Source organism: Hemibagrus wyckioides, linkage group LG11, assembly GCF_019097595.1.
Source record: "Hemibagrus wyckioides isolate EC202008001 linkage group LG11, SWU_Hwy_1.0, whole genome shotgun sequence".
Taxonomy (NCBI): Eukaryota; Metazoa; Chordata; class Actinopteri; order Siluriformes; family Bagridae; genus Hemibagrus; species Hemibagrus wyckioides.
Genome location: NC_080720.1, coordinates 9412319 through 9430941, shown reverse-complemented (window position 1 = coordinate 9430941; position 18623 = coordinate 9412319). Strand labels below are relative to the sequence as shown.

Genomic DNA, 18623 nt, shown 5'->3' with positions numbered 1-18623 from the left:
ACACTCAAAAAAGGATTTTCTCCTGCTGAGAGTCTCAGAGACAGAGAGAGCCAGTAGTATTTGTGATCTGTTGTCTTTTTTCTCACATTTAAGACTGCTGTCAGCAAATCTAGATCTGTGCATCCATTATTAATGCATAGGAGCCTTGCCGCTGTCCATTACCTTGTGGATGAAACTAGGCTAACAGCTGCCAGGAGCTCCCTCTGGTGACAGGCAGCTACTGTACCAGCTCACTTCTACTAAATACACTCAAACTTAGCACAGAGATGCCACTGTACTGATGTCCACTGCAACCTAGGTTCCCTTAGGCCTTTCAGATATCACTTGATTTCCAGGACTGGGAGCTTAAGAATCAAGCTTGAAGCTTCAGGCATGCTATAGTTGCATAGTACAATCTTCTTCTTCTTTTTTTTAAACCATTCCACAGAGAATGGCAGAGAGAACATTATAATGAATTCTGCTTTTATGTTAGCACATATAGGCCTAAAACATGGCCTGGCTTCACTGTTCATGGATTATCTCCATAGAAACAGCAGCTGGGTCTATGAAGTTTTTTGAGCAAGACGAGTGACAGCTCCTGCAGGTACAGTACAGGAGCAATGCTGCAGAACTTAAGCTCGCCATACCGCTGCACTGCAGGCCTCCTGCCGGAACCATGGGCAGGTGGAAAAATCATGCCAGTCATGCATCAAACAAAATGGAGTCATGCCATGAGCAGAGAGAAAGTGGAAGATTTATTTCATAAGTAGCTCTATTAATTCACTGTGTAGTTTTACATTTGTTGTGAGTTCTATCTCATGAAACAGCAATATACAAATGTATCATTAAGAGTTTTACATTCGGGACACATTGGCTTGGTGGTTAGCACATTTGCCTCACACCTCCTGGGTTCGATTCTTGTCTCTGTCCTGTGTGTGCAGAGTTGGTATGTTCTCCCTCTGCTTCAGGATTTTCATCAAGATTACTCCAGTTTTCTCCCTCAGGCCAATGATGTGCGTAATGGGCTGATTGTCATCTCAAAATTGTCTGTTGTGTGTGAGTGTGTTATATTGTGCCATGTGCTTGGCACCCTGTCAAGGGTGTCCCCCACCTTGTGCCCCAAGTTCCCATGATCTAATATGATAAGCAGTACAGAAAATGGACAGATGGAGGGATAGTTTGATGGCATCATTTAGTGTCTCTTTTAAGAGATGTCAAGATGCCACATGTTTAATATCCTCTGCTTGACAGACTGGTAAAGCTGGTGTTTTGTCATTTTGTCCATCTCCAGGCCCTGGTTGATGTGCATTACTGCATTACTTGACCTAAAAATATAAGGCCCTCAAGGTTACAGGCAGTGTTTGTTACACACTATCTCTTTACTCATGTTACAAGATTACAAAAATAGATTTCATATTAAGGCAATGACTTCAGAAGGGTTTGCCACAAGTGATGTTCCTGTTTAGCAGAGCTCAGCCACCCACTCACTGACAGCACTGTCCTTTCCTTTACTAGAGCAATAGCCGCACACACACACACACATACACACACACACACACAAAGCCTCACAGGGTTCCCGTGGATGTCGTGCCATGTTTAATTAGAGCAGATCCCCAGGAGAGCAGGCCACAGAGGGTGGGCTCTGGGGACATGACTGTGTTCAGCCGACGGTGATGGGGTATCCCGCTCCACAGTGACAGTTGCCACAGCATGGGTTGCTGCGTTGCTGTAGTCCCTAGATGCTGCGTGGGTGAGAGCAAGACAGTGACATGCACAGGAAATGATGGCTGACTGGGCAGGAGGGATGTGCTAGATAATACAACGTGCACATGAGTTGACTTTAAAAGTAGGTACATGATGTGGCGTGCACAGACACACACACACACACTCCAGTTTTCCCCTAAATACCCTATGCATATAGACACATAAACACATAACAGTGAAAAAGAAAGGATGACACTACCATTATAATTAGCACTATTGTAACTATTCCATTAGGTAAAATTTGGAAAGTTTGCTTTTAGGTCTGAAGAATATCCAAGCACGAATTAGCAAAAAAATTTTGCAACTTCAGAAAAGTTAATAGGATTCAGATTCCAGACAGTGGGGTGCTGGGACATGTGCACAGTGCACTAAGCACAGATGGTGTTAAATGATATTGTTGAATGTTTCATTACACTAAATGATTAAGGTTCAATAATAAGATGAAGCTTATTTGTCTCCAGCAGTGTTATTGATGATCTCAGGCTTTCTAGTTGCTTGTATGCAGAAATTGTGACGAAGTAATATACTGATTTTGAATTTCCAAAACCTTATCTGATTGCGTAAAGAACATCTGCAGTGAATGTAATAACTGCAGGAATTATAATTCTCTATGAAATTGGCTATGAAGGAGTCATTTAGTTAAAAAAAGCTATCTGTTTTACACCAAAGACTAATAAAATAAATTTATGAATGAACTGTGTAGTTTCTAGGAAACTGATCAGCATTTTGGGAGTTTAGAAAACTGAAAAAAAAAAAATGGGGAGACCCATATCTATGCTCTCAATGTATCTTCATCAGAACTGCTGCCATGTTTTAATTCATAACACTCCAGTTTAATCAGCTGACCTAATTAGAAATTAAACTCTGTGATGGCCCTTTGACCCTTTTATCTCTTTCTGAAAACCTGCTGTCCCGTGTTTAAAAATGAAGGGTGACCTATGATGACCTCAATTGTGTTATAAATGGATGTGAAAACTTATTAGAATTAGGAGAGATTGATTCATGCTGAGAGAACAAGATTATTCAGTGTGTGTGTGTGTGTGTTTGTGATTTATAGTTGGATAATCTGGATGAGCAGGCTGCTCAGATCAGGAGGGAGTTGGATGGGCGTCTGCAGATGGCTGATCAGATTGCCAGGGTGAGTTTCATTTATGGATCAGTCCAAAATCCCATACCTTAGGTACACATTTATGTGCCTGCATGCTAAATATGAAAATTACTAATGCTTACACTTTAATTTATGATGTGGGGAGTACTAAGGTAGTTAGGTTTTATGTTTTTTCACATTATCTGACAATAGCATATTACTTGCAGTGGCCTATGTATAAAACTGCCTTGAAATTTTGATAATGACTTCTATCACTTCTATATTTTAGTACATTTATGTTAGACACCGTCTGTTTTGTCTGTGTTATTTTTATATGTTATGCTAGCTACAAAAAAATGATGCACTGTAAAATATCTGAATGATATTTGCATATGTTTTTTCAACCCTTAAACTGACAGCCATTTTTTTATTTTTGCATTTTTATGAACAACAGGCAGGCAAGTTTCCCAAATTTGTGTCAAAGGAGATGGAGGCCATGTACATTGAGGAGCTTAAGTCATCTGTAAACCAGCTGATGGCTAACCTTGAGAGCATGCCTGTGTCCAAGGGAGGAGAGTTCAAACTTCAGAAACTGAAAAGAGGACACAACACATCCATCATCGACATGGGCCAGGAGGATGAGAACCAGCTCTCCAAGTCCGATGTGGTTCTCTCCTTCACACTAGAGGTACAGGATGTTGATATTGTGAAAACCTTGCAGTGTATATCACAAACTTCTTCTTTTTTTAAGAGTTCACTTAACCCAATACTTAACTTGTGTCTGTATTTAGGTTTCAGAGATATTGATTCCTCAGAGAACAATGTGGTATATGAGATTTCTAGTTTATTTTAAAATCTCTCCTTGCACAAAGCCGAATGCTAAGTGTACAGTTACATGATTTCAGCATCAGCTTAGTAAGATAAGACGTATTAGTTTTAGATTGTTGTTCGTATTTTTGGTCCTAGATGTCCACTCTTGCTGATATTCATTCTGTATTTTTTTCATTCAACAGAAGTATTGGGCTATGTTTCATCCTGCTCTCTAGATAATATATATATATATATATATATATATATATATATATATATATATATATATATATATATATATATTATGTGGATGTATATATATTATGTGGATTCACTCTAAAGAAAAAATTATACTAAACTGTAGTTGCACTTGTGACTGAGGTGGTGTCCATTAATATGCATCCTTCACCAGTAATTGTGGACATAGTTTATTTATTTTCATACATTAAGGTTTTAATGTATATAATTAGACTAAAAATGACCTATATAAAAGTATACAGTATACAACATACACCTTTCTAGGCAAAAGATACATAGTAAACGTACAAAAGGTGTACCAGGTACTAACATCCTACATTGAAAGCTTTGTAGTTTTTGAGAAATAAATAATTACTGCATGATAGCTCACATTATTGAATCACCTCAAAAGCTTCCATATAAGCAACTGTATTTTAAATCCCCAAATATACTTAATTTTGAACAGTTCTGGCATTGTTTTAATAGTAGAATACATCTTGCTGTGTAAACACATTGCTTGCAGTAAACCCACGGGATGTAGACACACAGTATGAGAAATAGATCTTGTTTAGATGTGAAGGTTACAGACATTTACAAGAACTGTTACATTTGTGCTTGTTTTTAAAAGATAAATGATTAGGGTATATTAGGGGAGCAAAAAAATGGAAAGGTCAGATTGGAGTCTTTTCTCTTTTTTTACCGCAGTGCAACAGAATTCTTGTATCTGATTGGTCAGACAGTGTTGATTAATTTTCTGTAAGCGCACGGCTCAAAACAAACCACAGGTTTAAATTAATGCACTCATTTAATGTGTTATATAGTTTTTAGCCTTAATAACCTCGAAAGAAAAATAAAAGTGAGGGAATTACTGTCCATGGCTGCTATAACATAAGTGATAAGATTAATTAGCTTATCATGTGGCTGTCCCACAACATAAATGTAAGAGTTAAACAATAGCTGCCATTGATTAAAACATTAAAAATTGCCACTGGGAAAATTGTTGACAAATAGCTGTGGTATAAGAGGAATACGTTGGGATCTACTGTTATTGGGACATATCATATTTATATATTTTTTTAATATAGTATACGTATTATATTATATTTTGTTATAAAAAACACCTGTGTTTTATTCCTTACTTAATCAACACTTTTTTTAGGGCTTTGTTAAAGATTTTTTAATGAAGTAAAAAACACCTCAGATCCTACCTCCTCTTCATTTTTTGTGTGGCTGCTGCACATAATCACTTATAATCTTTCCTGAGTGTGTTTTTGATGAAGGTTCAATTTGGAAGGATATTTTGTTGCTTGTGGATGAACTGTAAACTATAGAGTGGTTTCTAAAAAACAAACAGCAGCTATGATGGTCCTAGATTATTATTTATGAATCAGCTGTAATTCAGCAATTCATTCTAAAGTAAAATTTATATGTTTTTGGGAAAATGCATCTTTAATATATAAAAAGTCTCTTTGCAGTCGTTGCCCAATAGATGGCAAATGAATAGCACTATTTACCTCGTAGAGTGTTCTTGGTGCAGAGCCTAATGGCATTGTCTCTCTGTGTCACTGTCAGTGACCATTTTATAGAAATATTCCATTACTCACAGCCCACAATGCTGCTCTTCTCTCCAGCAGAAATGTGCTTTTAATGTCACTGGGAAAGATCAGCTAAATGTTCTTTTAATGTTGTTCCTATTATACGCCTTGTCATACAGATACATAAGGGAATGAGATTTAATGATTTGCACCAAAATCTGATTAAGTAGATCAGATATATATATATTCTATAAGTAGAATGCAAATCAATATTTGCTGTGATGGGTGCATCTGATGAGATTTTCTCTCCATACAATATACTGTGCTATTTTTAAATATTCAGTCTGCTTCATTTCCATAACATGTCCTCTGCCAGCTTTTAAGGTTGGACTCTCCTCATTAGGAATTCATGAACAGCCGAGTTGTGATAGAAAATCTGAGACAGTTATAGATTTAGCAGCATTGGCAGTTACAGTGTTAGTTTGATGCCTTTATAAGGCATCGATTTTCACAAAATTTTCACACTTGAACATTGTAGAATTACAGGCACAGATAGGAGACAGGACTGCAGTATATTAAAAAGAGTAATTTTTTTTTTTTTTTTGATGAATGATCTTGGAGAATATTGAATATCCAGAAGCATTCTCCTCCCCCAAAGTTTATGCTGAAATTAAAGCGTCTTCTACTGGATTGTCCTCCTGGCTGTTTATTATATTACAGCAGGACCGCATTCATTATAGTACTTGGCAAAGTAGTGGTTTATGGATCTTAACAGGGTTGAGACGTGGGATGTCTGTTTTGTGTCAGTGCTCTGATTTTGTAGGTTCTAAGGACTGGGGAATTGATTTTTGTCAAGCTGATTTCAGCAGTGAAGTGAGCAGCACTTATTCTGGGATATGCTGAAACAGCATGAGTATCTGATAAAAAGGATGCTGGATAGAAAATTGTCACATGCTGCATGTTCAGGTTTCTGAGTAAAAAGGAACAAGCTTAAATACCACAGCATAACCATTTCAAACCCAAGGGGAAAGCGATGATTCTTATATAACTATATCTACTTGTTTCTTAAAGAAATCTCCACCATGAAACACATGAAATATGTTTATATTGAAACATTTCTGGTATCTATGCTATGCAATGCCGGTGCTAATTTGTTTGTCGATGCTGTATTTTCATTATTCCTGTGAGACATTAGCAGCTGTGTGCTACTCTGATGTCACAGGGGGACATTGCTGCAGCACATTTATAATGATGTTTAATAGGAAAACCAAATCAGTGATCATAAGCATAAGTGAAAACATTCAGGTTTTGCTGTTAGCTCCTAAAAAGGAACTAGCGCGTCTTTTTGCAGTCAAAGTTTTACAGCAAATCAAATGTAGAAGCAGAAGTAGAGACAGTAAAAGTTGGACTCTAAGATGCAGTGCGGGTAAATAACACAGTTATGCTGATTTACAGAAGAGATTTGACTTGGCTAGTTAAGCACTGCTGCACTGTTGTCTTTTGGTAGACATGACGTACATTCACATCCACTTTAATAGGTATACCTGTACATTTATGGAGCACAGTGCATAAAATCATGCTTCAGTTACTGTTCAGTTAAAGGAACCTGAGACTTTTCCATTCATCATCTCTTATCAACAAGGCATTTCCACTTACAGAACTGTCACTCACTTGGTGTTTTTTGGGTTATGCACCATTCTGTGTAAACTCAGTGGAAGAAAATCCCAGTTTCTGAAATACTCAAATCAGCCCTTCTTGTACTAACAACCGTGCAACAGTTACAGATCACACTTTTTTGACATTCTGATGTTTCTTATGAACATTAACATGAAGTCTATGAAATCTGTGTCTACATGATGTTATGCATTGTGGGTAATATAGGAAACCTTTAACCAAAATGACCATGTGTTAAACTTAGAGATATGCAAGTGGTTCATGATGGATTTTTCCATTAATGCTGTTGCTTATTTATTTTATAAATGGAATTAAGTGCTACTTTGATATGAACAAATGAGTTGGATTTCAAAAACAAGTCTTTATTCTTACGAATTCTGCTCAGAATTCTGTAGGGGTTTCTGAAAGCTTGTCAGAAATGCTTATATTTCATTTTGTGTATTGTAACAGGGTGTTTTGGCCATAGAGAAGACAGTGCATTTGTTGAATTTGAAAAAATATATACTGTATGTTGAACTTAAAGCAATGGTAATGTTCATTTCTGATTTTTAAGCTTATTTTTAATGCATTCAATTGTAATGCTAAAATATAAAGCTAAGGTTGCCTGTGCAGAGCATTTTAGTAAGTCATTCTTAATGCTTTTTATTGTGCTCATATGAATTATCCTGCTCAATATGCTTATCTCCTCACGTAATTGTTTTTCTGCCTCAGTGGAGCAATAAAGCATAATCACAGCAACGCATATTGACATGGAAATGTAATAATTACAGTGCAGTATTGCCTGGGAAACCATTTTAGAAAATCGTGTTTTACTATATTTTATAATATTTGTTTACCATTTTAAAAGTTGGTGAAAGAATTTAAATATCTTCTGCAATAATACCTGAAACCACTATACTTTACTTCCAATTTTTACTAAAGTTCAAATCCAAAAGATATGATTTAGAAAAATTTATAAATTACGTTATTTTTTGAGACTATGGAAGACATACACCAAAAAGTGCCAACTGTGGAGTATATAGAGATGCTCAAAGTGCTGGTTGAGGATGATTATCTTGACCAAGAAGTCACAATTACTGTGTGGCCCATTTCAGCATGAAGTATTAGTGGGGTATTGAGGCATGCACCTCAGTAAGGGCTTTTAACTGTTCATTCATCAGAATTGCTATTAAGTGTTAAATGTGACTTTCTTGTGTAGGTAGTGATCATGGAGGTGCAGGGGCTGAAATCTCTGGCCCCAAACCGTATCGTGTACTGTACTATGGAGGTGGAGGGGGGGGAGAAGCTACAGACGGACCAGGCTGAGGCTTCCAAACCAACGTAAGATATCTTTGTTGCTATTTACACCATCAGTCTGCACCAGCTGAGGCCATTTTATTTAAATTACATCCTCTTATTAAGAAGTATCATTTAACTAATGCTTAAACCGTTTATGTTTATTTACAACGAGTGAATTTATTACATTTTCGATTCTCTATATAGCAGTGCCCAGAGAGAACGCAGAGAGAAAATCAGAATTTTCCACAAAATTTTAGTGTACGGTGGTGGACAAGCAGGATAATTTGTCTCAGCTGTATACAAAAGTCTGATGTGACTGCTACTTAATAAACAACTTTTCCACTTTTTTAATATGCCAAAGAACCCGACTGACTTTTTGATTTCTGTTGACTCACCAGGCCAGAATTCATGAATTCACAAAGTCCTGTGTCCTTTCCCTTTCAGTGAATTGCCTTTTCTGTTGAATTATATTTGTGATTGACCTCTAGTTTAGTTATACAGGCAGAAGAGCACAGTTTTCTGGTCATAAATGCTACAGGTTAATTACTGATGTTGCCACTTCTTTGGGTACCGGTAGTATTTTGAAGTCAGTGCTTTGTAGAATGGTGTTCACAGTCCACATTTGTGCAGACTGAATTTAAAAAGAAACAAAGTCTACTGGCAAATTATATGCTCTTTATCTCTGAAAAATAAAATCTGCTTCACTAAGCTTGAGTAATATAACAATGCTATCAAGAATCAGGTATTTCTTTCTTCTAAAAATGTGCCGTTTTGTCTTTCTGATAGTAATGTTCACTTTAAAAATATGATGGGAATATAAAATATGAAATGTTTTTTTCAAATTGAATTGAATTCAATTTTATTTGTGTAGCATTTTTAACAATGAATATAGTCACAAAGTAGCTTTAGATGAATATATAAATTCAGGATATAAATTACAAATTTGAAACATAAATTTATCCCTAATGAGAAAGCCAGATGCAGCAGTGTCAAGGAAAAACTTTTAAAAGAAACCTTAAGAGGAACCAAACTCAAAAGTAAACCTATCCATATCTGGGTAACACAGGATAGTGCAATTATAAATAATTTCCCTTCTGTAAATTCTATAAATTTACATTTTCTTTCATTGCAATATTATATGACCATTATCCCTTAAAGTCTGCAGTGCAGCTACTCGTGAAGTCTAGACTATATTATTGCAAAATATTAAAAATCAGCACTCTACTATGTCTCTTCCAAACCAGTAAGTAGTGTACTGGATTTGCGGTGTATTAGAATTCTCCGGAGTTCTGCTTCTCCCAGGCTGGAGGTTGTGTGTACGTCACGGCAGTGCTGCTTCAGGTGCTTTGTGTTCCAGCCTGCACTCATTTGGACACTCAGAGGCTCTGGGGAGGAGCACGTGATTTTGAGCTATTTTGGGGCTCCCTATTCTGTCACTGGATCAGGTGCCAATTTATAATGAACTGAAAAAGATGGGGGGGGACTAGAACACGGAAGGAGGAAAGAGAGAGAGCGCAGCCTCTTTTACCTCTCACAAGTGTAGTCAGCTGTGGGGAAACTGATTAAAAACAATGAGAGAGAGAGAGAGAGAGAGACAGAGAAAGAGAGGGAGTGTGAAAGAGAGTGTTGAGGGAATGGAAAATAGATTGAGAGTGAAAATGAGCAAGCCTCCAGGACTGAAGTATAATGACATCACAGGAGAATTAGCTTGATCCATCATCATATGCAGCGCATAGTTTCACATATTCACAACTTACTGCTGCATACTAAAGACACATGAATTTAAGGGTGTTGTATCTCATCAAATATATGCATCTTTTCCCTACACTTTTATCTTGCTGCACAAGGTCACCTTCATGGTTCGCGACATTGATGATGACAAAACTCAGCGTGAAGTAGACACCAAGGACACACTCTCCTCTATTCCTCCCATTTTCTGTCTGTGCTCAAACAGACAGAAAGAATAGGACAGAGACAAAAAGAGAGAAGGCTGGTGTTGGGGTCCAGACTGGGGTTTAGGCTATGCTTGCATTTTAGATTTAAACATAACTGTAACCTATACACATAAGCTAGACAAAAGAAAGAACCCACAGTGTTATTTACACATACACACACACACACACACACAGTAGTGTACGTAGCGTGTAGCGTAGTGTGATGGATGGTGTATTGCAGTGTCAGCACATTCGCTGCCAGAATGTTAACCGCCCCATCACAAGAGGAACCAAACATACTGGACGAGGAATGAACGCCACCTGACCAACAGCAGAGAAAGAGCCAAAAAACAGGGTGTTGTTGAGAGAAACACACACACACATACGCGCACACACAAACACACACACACACACACACTAATGTTGCTGTAGTGTTCACATGGCCATTAAAGCTTTTTATAGTTGTTCCATGTTTATGGACTCTTGCCAACAGAGTTCTTTGTGGTTTGAAGGCAGACTAGGGATGATGTCTTTACTCACAAAGGCATTTCTTCATATTTTCTGTCGCTCACACACTTACCCAGTCTCATTTGACTGCTGTCTCTGACACGTGCAGCCTGTTTCCACGGCAGCAGCTGATGTCACGTGTTCATGCCTTTACTGGGCCAGTTCAGCCTCTCATCATCAAGGCTGTGGAAGTGTATGCACCGGAAGATGGAGGATTATTCAGGGGACCATATTAAAAATGCGATTTTATGCCTATACTAAATCTTTTTCAAAGCTGTAACTTAAATTCATTCACAATGGCATTTCATAGTGCAGCACTGTGAAATTGCCAGGTTATCTCACTCCACTCTGTGTGGATGTATGCTGATAGCATGTGGTAGTTTAGTGGGTTGTCTGTATACATATCAATGCATATCAATGCATTTAAAACAGATGAAATGCACTCTCGCTCCTGCATGCATTATGAGTAACAGCAAGATTTATACATGTTTCTTTCTCTTCCATCTCACCTTCTCTCTTCTCACACTGGCTGCGCCGTTGCAGTATCTCACTTTCATATAAGTGTTAGAAATGATGCAAGTCGAGCTTGGAGAAGAGCAGAGACATAGTGCTTGTCTGCCTTTTATTGTGCTCCTCCTCGTGTGACAGCTTTGCTAAAAATGAGGGTGAATCTGCTAAGGGAGAGAAGAGAATGTAAAGCATGGGGCAGAAAGAAAGCCAGATCTACAAGAGGGGTTAGACGTCAGAAAGAAGACAACAGGGGCAAAGGAGGAAGGGAGTGAAAAAGATGTAGTGTTATGAAGTACTGTAAAAAAGAAAAAACCTTGGAAGGGTTTAAGATATTTAAGGAAACAGCAGCTCTGCCAACACTAATTCAAATAATAGGTTTTTATATATATATATATATATATATATATATATATATATATATATATATATATATATATATATATATTTATGCAAATATGCAAATACTTTATTGTTTCTATAGTAACAGCTCACTCCACCACAGACACTCCATGTTCTTTAATAATAATAAAAGATGTATTATAATTTAGCAAAAAAGAGACCAAAAAATTATCATAATGTTTTTTGTTTGTTTGTTTTATTTATTTCTTTTTTTAAAAACTTTTTTGAGTCATGCTATTATAGTAAAATAACCACTGGGCTGCATCATGTAACATTGTTATTGATTATTTATCTAAAACATCATGGTCTACTTTGATTAATTTATTACCGTATATCTAAACCATGTTTATGTCTCTAACTCATAAGAACAGATAATGTTCAGTGAGATTTTTGTTAAAATATTTACTTGCAGTCCAAGTAGTTGCAATCCAAATAAGAAAAGTGTTCGGTTTTTTGGTGCTGTGATAACTCAAGCGAGGTGGGCAGTTGTGATAGTTGTGTGTGTATATGTGTGTTACAGATGGGGGACTCAAGGAGACTTCACCACTACACACCCTCTGCCGGCAGTGAAGGTCAAACTGTTCACAGAGAGTACAGGAGTGTTGGCTCTGGAGGACAAGGAGCTGGGCAGGGTACGAGTCTCCTTCTTTTATCACTTCCTCAGCTTGTGTGGCTGAGTCTACTTGTTCTGGCTTTCTGAAATGGGTCAGTCAGGTCATTTTCTTTGCCTGCGATAACAAACCAAAAGACAACTCTTGTACACAGTGTGTGAACTATTGTAAAATGCTGCAAATATTGCGTAATTTGATTATATATTTGACATTTATGCAATCTGACATTGCAGCATATACAAGTAATTATCTAATTAAAGCATTCCTGTGAGAAAGCCATGCTCTTGAACACTTTGAAAACCTTACAACATTAGTATGCAAACATTTCTAGCTTACTTCTGACAGCGCCTAATTACAAAAGAAGCTTGGGTAGGTAACTGCATAGTGGTGTAATGTTCACTTTGTTTCTGTCAGTTTCCCTAGAGACAGAATTATGTAAGTAACTTCTCCCAGGATCACTCACTGAATGCGCACACACATTTTTCATTCTCGAACCTTCATAACCATGCTATTAGTATCACTCTCCTACCTGAATAATTGATTGTATTTACAGAATTACAGAAATGCACTGCAGAACAGTTATTTCATGTAAGATGAGTGAATAATATGTTAAGGAGTTACGTGAGCTTATGCCCTTATTGATCTCAGAGAATATAAAACAAGTAAACATGGGATGTAACCAAATATAGGTTATTTATTTCTAGTGCGTTCCAGTGTGGGGCATAATGGAAGGGTTCATATTCATTTTTTTTTAAAGAGCATTAAAGATATACAGAAATAGATACCTGTACAGATACTGATTTAGATACAGGTACAAATAGTGGCATTGTTTTACACCCCTTATATAAGCAGGTGAAAGCAAATGTAAAAAAAAATCTCCCTTAAGATTCTGATTAGATTAGATTAGATTAGATTAGATTAGATTAGATTAGATTAGATTAGATTAGATTAGATTTGTTATTATGCAGAGTCCAGGTTCTAGTACAAGATTAGCAGCAGCTTTGCATCTAACCAAATAGTAGTAAAGTGCAAAGTAAGCAGTAAGACAGTTATATACAGATATATTTGAATATGTACAGTGTAAATAGGAACATTGTGAAAAAAGCTGTAGCAGTGAATAGTAGCAGAGTATAGAATTTTTTATAGAATATTTTGTTCTTGTAAAGACTTATGCATGCTGCAGTTGTAGAAGCATTTCAGCAGTGATGGCTAGCTTCTTCTATCACCCTTTGCTGTTTAAAGCAGTCGAAGGAAAAATGAACCTGTTTAATTCGACCGGAAAGTCTAGCCATATTGTCCATTTGCTGACTTCACTTTGTCTTTTTTTATGCTCCCTGCTGATATACACACAAACACCCACACAGTAGAAAGGTCTATTTCAGACTCGGTTGACTTCCCTGTGGAGAGACATGTCCAGTTCACACTTTATGCCCAAACTCTGTGACTTTCACTGTTCAGTCCTCTGTGTGATAAAATCAAAGCTGTTATCGAAAACTATTTGGTTTGGCTTGTTTTTTGTAATAAATATCAACATTTATCAGTGACCATTTTTAATAATATCTGGATGCAGATATATCTGATACTGTTATCATGAATATGATAAATCTCGTATCAAACACCATTGTTCAGCCTCACTTCAAATTAATATGAGCACTGTGTATTGGTTGAAGTCTCTGTAGATGTTAGCTTGTGCAGCTCGACCTTGCCTGTTAACAGGGATGTGTGATGTGTTTCCTCCAAGGAGCAAGCTAGCTAAAAACTCTTTAAACTTTGCAAAGTCGAAGATTACGTTAACTCATCAAAGAGAGGCAGAAGGTGGGGCGAGTGGGGAGTCAGACAGGAGAGCCGGATTGAGAAAGACGACACGAGATGTGATAAGAAAGAAGCTTGCTGCCTTCTGATAAGGTGCCATGCGTGCAGCAACTCTTTCAACATTCAACTCCCTACCGTTCAGAAGGAAGAGAAAAAATATAATTGAATGCTAAGTTAAAAAAAAAAAAATGCTGACTAGAAATGTAACACGTACATATTAGCTCAGCTCATACAGAGACCTGTGTCCTTCAAAGTGCTTATCCTGTTAATGATGCTGTATATGTGGAAACACACTGAACTGAAAATGTTGGCAGCATGATGGTCCTCTATGCTTGTTTAAGTGAGCAAAATCTCATACAATCGTAACCAATAGTAATAAACCTCTCTGATTGTTGATTAGGTTGTCCTTCACCCGACCCCTAACAGTCCAAAGCAGTCTGAGCTGCATAAGATGACTGTGACCAAGGCTTGCCCAGACCAAGACCTGAAGATTAAACTGGCTGTTCGCATGGACAAGCCCCAGAACATGAAGGCTTGCGGGTATGTATAGAACAGAGTGCTGCTTTGATGTTTCACTTTTCCTAATTTGCTCTAATTGGCAGAACAAACAATAATGTGTCATGGTATAACAGAGCTTTTCTAGTGCATTGCTCTGTAGTGTACCATAACACAGATTGTACTTTTTTTTTTATTGTGTATGAACTCCTTTGCCATTGCATGAATCGTCCTTCAGGCTCACTCACATTTTATGTGTTTTACTGCATAGGTACTTATGGGCTTTTGGGAAGAATGTGTGGAAACGCTGGAAGAAGCGCTTCTTTGTTCTGGTCCAGGTCAGTCATCTGAGTTTTCTTCTGTGTGAGTCATGCAGTGGAAAAAATGTCTAGAAAAATGAATGATGAATGAAAATGTGACATATGACTCAGAATAGGATGTTACTTTAACAGAAATAACAAACGTTGGTGTCAATCTGTTGCAAAGACTCAAGTCCTTGATCTGAGAATGTGTGTGTGTGTGTGATTTGTGCTACAGGTGAGCCAGTACACTTTTGCCATGTGCAGCTATCGGGAGAAGAAATCAGAGCCACAGGAGTTGCTACAACTGGATGGGTATACTGTGGATTATACTGACCCACAGCCAGGTATAAATAAACACACACACACACACACACACACACATTCCACTTGTGCAATCTTGCTTATATTTTACAGTGTTCATTTATTTATTCTTAATTCTTTCGTTTTTAATTTAAATTCCTTTCATGAGTGTTATGTTTAAATGTCCTTGCTGCTGTCTGAGAGATACCTCACCAAATGCTGCTGCATTGTATACAGTGACAATAAAGTATCTCACCTTACCTTACTTTACACACATTAATACCAAAATTGTGCATATTAGTATTCAGACCTCAAACATAACTGTGGACATAAGCACTATTTATAGAGTTGTGTGAGATGCTCATACAGGAGAGAGTTTTCCTAAAAGAGGGGAGTGCCATACACTTCTGCCCTTGAACTGAAGACTTTTTTTCTTGCACCATATGAGCAGCATCAGAATCACCATCTGACAGTTAAACGCATCCATAATATATCTTGCTGAAATTCATGTTTTTGCAAGGTCAAGAAAATGTGTTTTTGCACAGAGATATTGCTTATCTCGAGGGCTGAATTGTATAGATAAAGCATGAATTGCACTTATTTAAAGTGAGCTGTAAGCATAGCAAATGAGTGCTTAGTCAAAATGTTCTTCTCTGACATCCCTAATCAAGAAAAATCTGGCAATCTTAGAGGTGTAAAGTGCATGCATGTAACTTGCATAATCTGAATAGTGCAGCGACTGACTTAAGCATCTATGTAACACAACTCAGGAACATTTCTCGAGTGAATACTAGCATAACTTTTGGATTTCGGTCACCTAATTTGTATGTGGTCCTTTAAATGGATAGAATTTTTTACAATATTGCAAAATGTTTATTCATTCATAAGATTATTCATTTATTCACTAATCTTCAGTAAGCACTTTTTCTAATTTTGTTTTTTAAAACATTTATAAATTTTGTAGAAGCATTGAGCATTTGAGTCACAGTTGAAATGGTATGTTATCCTTCATTGTATGCAGGATTGGACGGAGGCCGTGCTTTTTTTAACGCTGTCAAGGAGGGCGACACTGTGATCTTTGCCAGTGATGATGAGCAGGACCGCATCCTATGGGTGCAGGCCATGTACCGGGCTACTGGCCAATCACACAAGCCAGTCCCGCCCACCCAGGTCCAGAAACTCAACTCCAAGGGCGGGGCATCGGCACAGATGGATGCACCCATTTCTCAGTTCTGTAAGTTCTGTTCCACAAACATTCATTCTCACACACTTTTAGTTTATAACAGTGTAAAATATATTTCATTTAAAATTTTAAAGGTCAAAATAGTATACATCCTTACTTTCATTGAAAAGACAGAAATATGACCAAACTTAAACCTCAGCAGTAGCCAGCTAGTGAGACACACACACACACACACACATACATACTGTACACAAACTCAGACATTCTTTAGGCATTCTATATCTATCCTAAAGATTCACCTCAGTGAGCCATTATGAATGAATTCAAGAAACTCTGGTCAACACTAAGAATCTAATATCTCACCTGTACAATAGCTTGCATTCTTAACAGATTGCAGCAGTAGCAAAAGGTAAGAAAAGAGTGTGTAGAGTGGAGTGTGTGATTGATTCGAAGGTATAATTTTCTATGTTAGGTTTTAGACTGCGTGCCAAAAACAAAAAAGATGGAGCCACTTTCAGAATATATACAATATACTGTATGCTTTTAATGATTTAAAGCAATTCCTTAGTCATTCCTTGACATCCGCAAAAACTTTAAGGTATTTTTTGAGTTTGTTACTAATACGGCAATCACAGTTTTGCCTAATAGCGGCACCCAACCTTTGTCTAAGATACGTTTGAACATTTTGTAACTGCACATTATTGTCTTTAGAGAGCTCCCTGTTGAACTAAAATTGGACAGTGAATAAAAACACAGCAACATGCACAACCTGATTGCAATAATCTGAAAGCGCTCTATCTTTTACATTTTTTAACATGAATCTTTATATAAGCAATATCCAATATCAATCTCAAAAATGAAAATGACTAGTTTAGCTAGTTTGTCATAAAATATTAACTCTGCAATGATATGCAAATAAATCTTCTTCTTCTTTTTTTTTTTTCAAAGAGACCTCAGAGTGTATAAACAAAACAAAATAGATCCTGCTATTCAGAACCGTGTCCATGTTTTTGGTGTGCATCTTACAACCTCAGCCTCTGTTCAGATTGAGGTTTTTCAGTCCTACAGTTTCTTTTGAAAGTTACTGAAATATTACCAGCTTTGCTCTTTTCTTGTGTCCAAACCATCATTTTTACAAGGTTGTTTTTGAGGTATTCTGTAAAATTTGTGCTTTTTTTTTTATTTTTCATTAAGTGGAATCATACAGCTATGGAAATATTAAGGTTGCTTAAAAAAACAATCCAGCAGGTTTTTGCATTTTCTCTATCAGTTATTATTATTAGTCAATATGTAAATGTTTCTTATGGTCAGTTCTTTTTCAATTTAGCTGACGTCATTCAGATATAAAAACAGATCTTAGCTCTTCCTTCTGAAATGCAGTCACATGCCGTAGATGTTTTACACTCTTACCTTCTACACACGGTGGGTTTGAATGGCACAGAGAAATAACATACACTGCTTATAGCCCTCACACTGCCCTCGCACAGAGACAACATATCAGTATGCGCTGCAGTTGCTTTGAACAGATTCTAGAATGCTATGAAGGTTCTGGCCTTTTTTTTCTGATGATTAATCAGTTCCTCCAGGATTTCATGTTTTTATGTGATTGTTGTTGCCAAAAGTGTTTGATTTATTTATGTATTTATTTATTTTATTTTTTGCTACATGAATTGGCAAAATTGCAAGAACATGATTCTTTTTTAAAACCACCACCAGTGAAGACGTAATTGAGGATATAATTACTGTCTGTGATTGCTGTGCTCATGTTTGATACATGTGAATGGAAGAGAGCTTTGGCTGTTGTGAAAACATCACACAATATGTATTAGCCCAAACCTGCAGAAAATCTTTGGTAATCTGGAAAAATTGGAAGCGCCGGAGAATATCACAGAGTTTGTTTGATTGATTTTGCAAAATCAATCGCAAAATCGACAAAATCCTGGAGAGACTGATTAATATAAAACATGAAAAACAAAAGGAAAAAATCTACCCTGAACCACTTGAGTATATTTAAAGCTGTATTTTTCTTTGTTGGTTCATGTTCACTCCTATCAATTTCCTACATTACCCTCAGTGCTGCAAACTTCATGTCTATCTAAAGTGAGCAATGCAGCAGAGTTTAAATCATTTAATCTGTCGAGCTGTCTCACCTCATCGTCTGTACACTGTGGTCAAAGTGATCCGGTTCCACAGCGTCCAATTTCAG

The 18623-nt window shown here is 37.0% G+C and overlaps 1 protein-coding gene across 17 annotated transcripts in view; it reads left to right on the top strand.

Moving 5' to 3' along the window:
- The window catches only part of cadpsb (Ca2+-dependent activator protein for secretion b), a 74745-nt gene that overhangs the window by 27602 nt on the left and 28520 nt on the right, over window positions 1-18623 (top strand). For all 17 annotated transcript variants that reach the window (XM_058403314.1, XM_058403312.1, XM_058403318.1 and 14 more), the window contains exons 4-11: window positions 2801-2881; window positions 3285-3518; window positions 8285-8406; window positions 12235-12346; window positions 14538-14677; window positions 14904-14970; window positions 15170-15278; window positions 16256-16468. In XM_058403314.1, coding sequence (XP_058259297.1) covers window positions 2801-2881; window positions 3285-3518; window positions 8285-8406; window positions 12235-12346; window positions 14538-14677; window positions 14904-14970; window positions 15170-15278; window positions 16256-16468 — 1078 coding nt within the window. The remainder of the gene's footprint in view (window positions 1-2800; window positions 2882-3284; window positions 3519-8284; window positions 8407-12234; window positions 12347-14537; window positions 14678-14903; window positions 14971-15169; window positions 15279-16255; window positions 16469-18623) is intronic.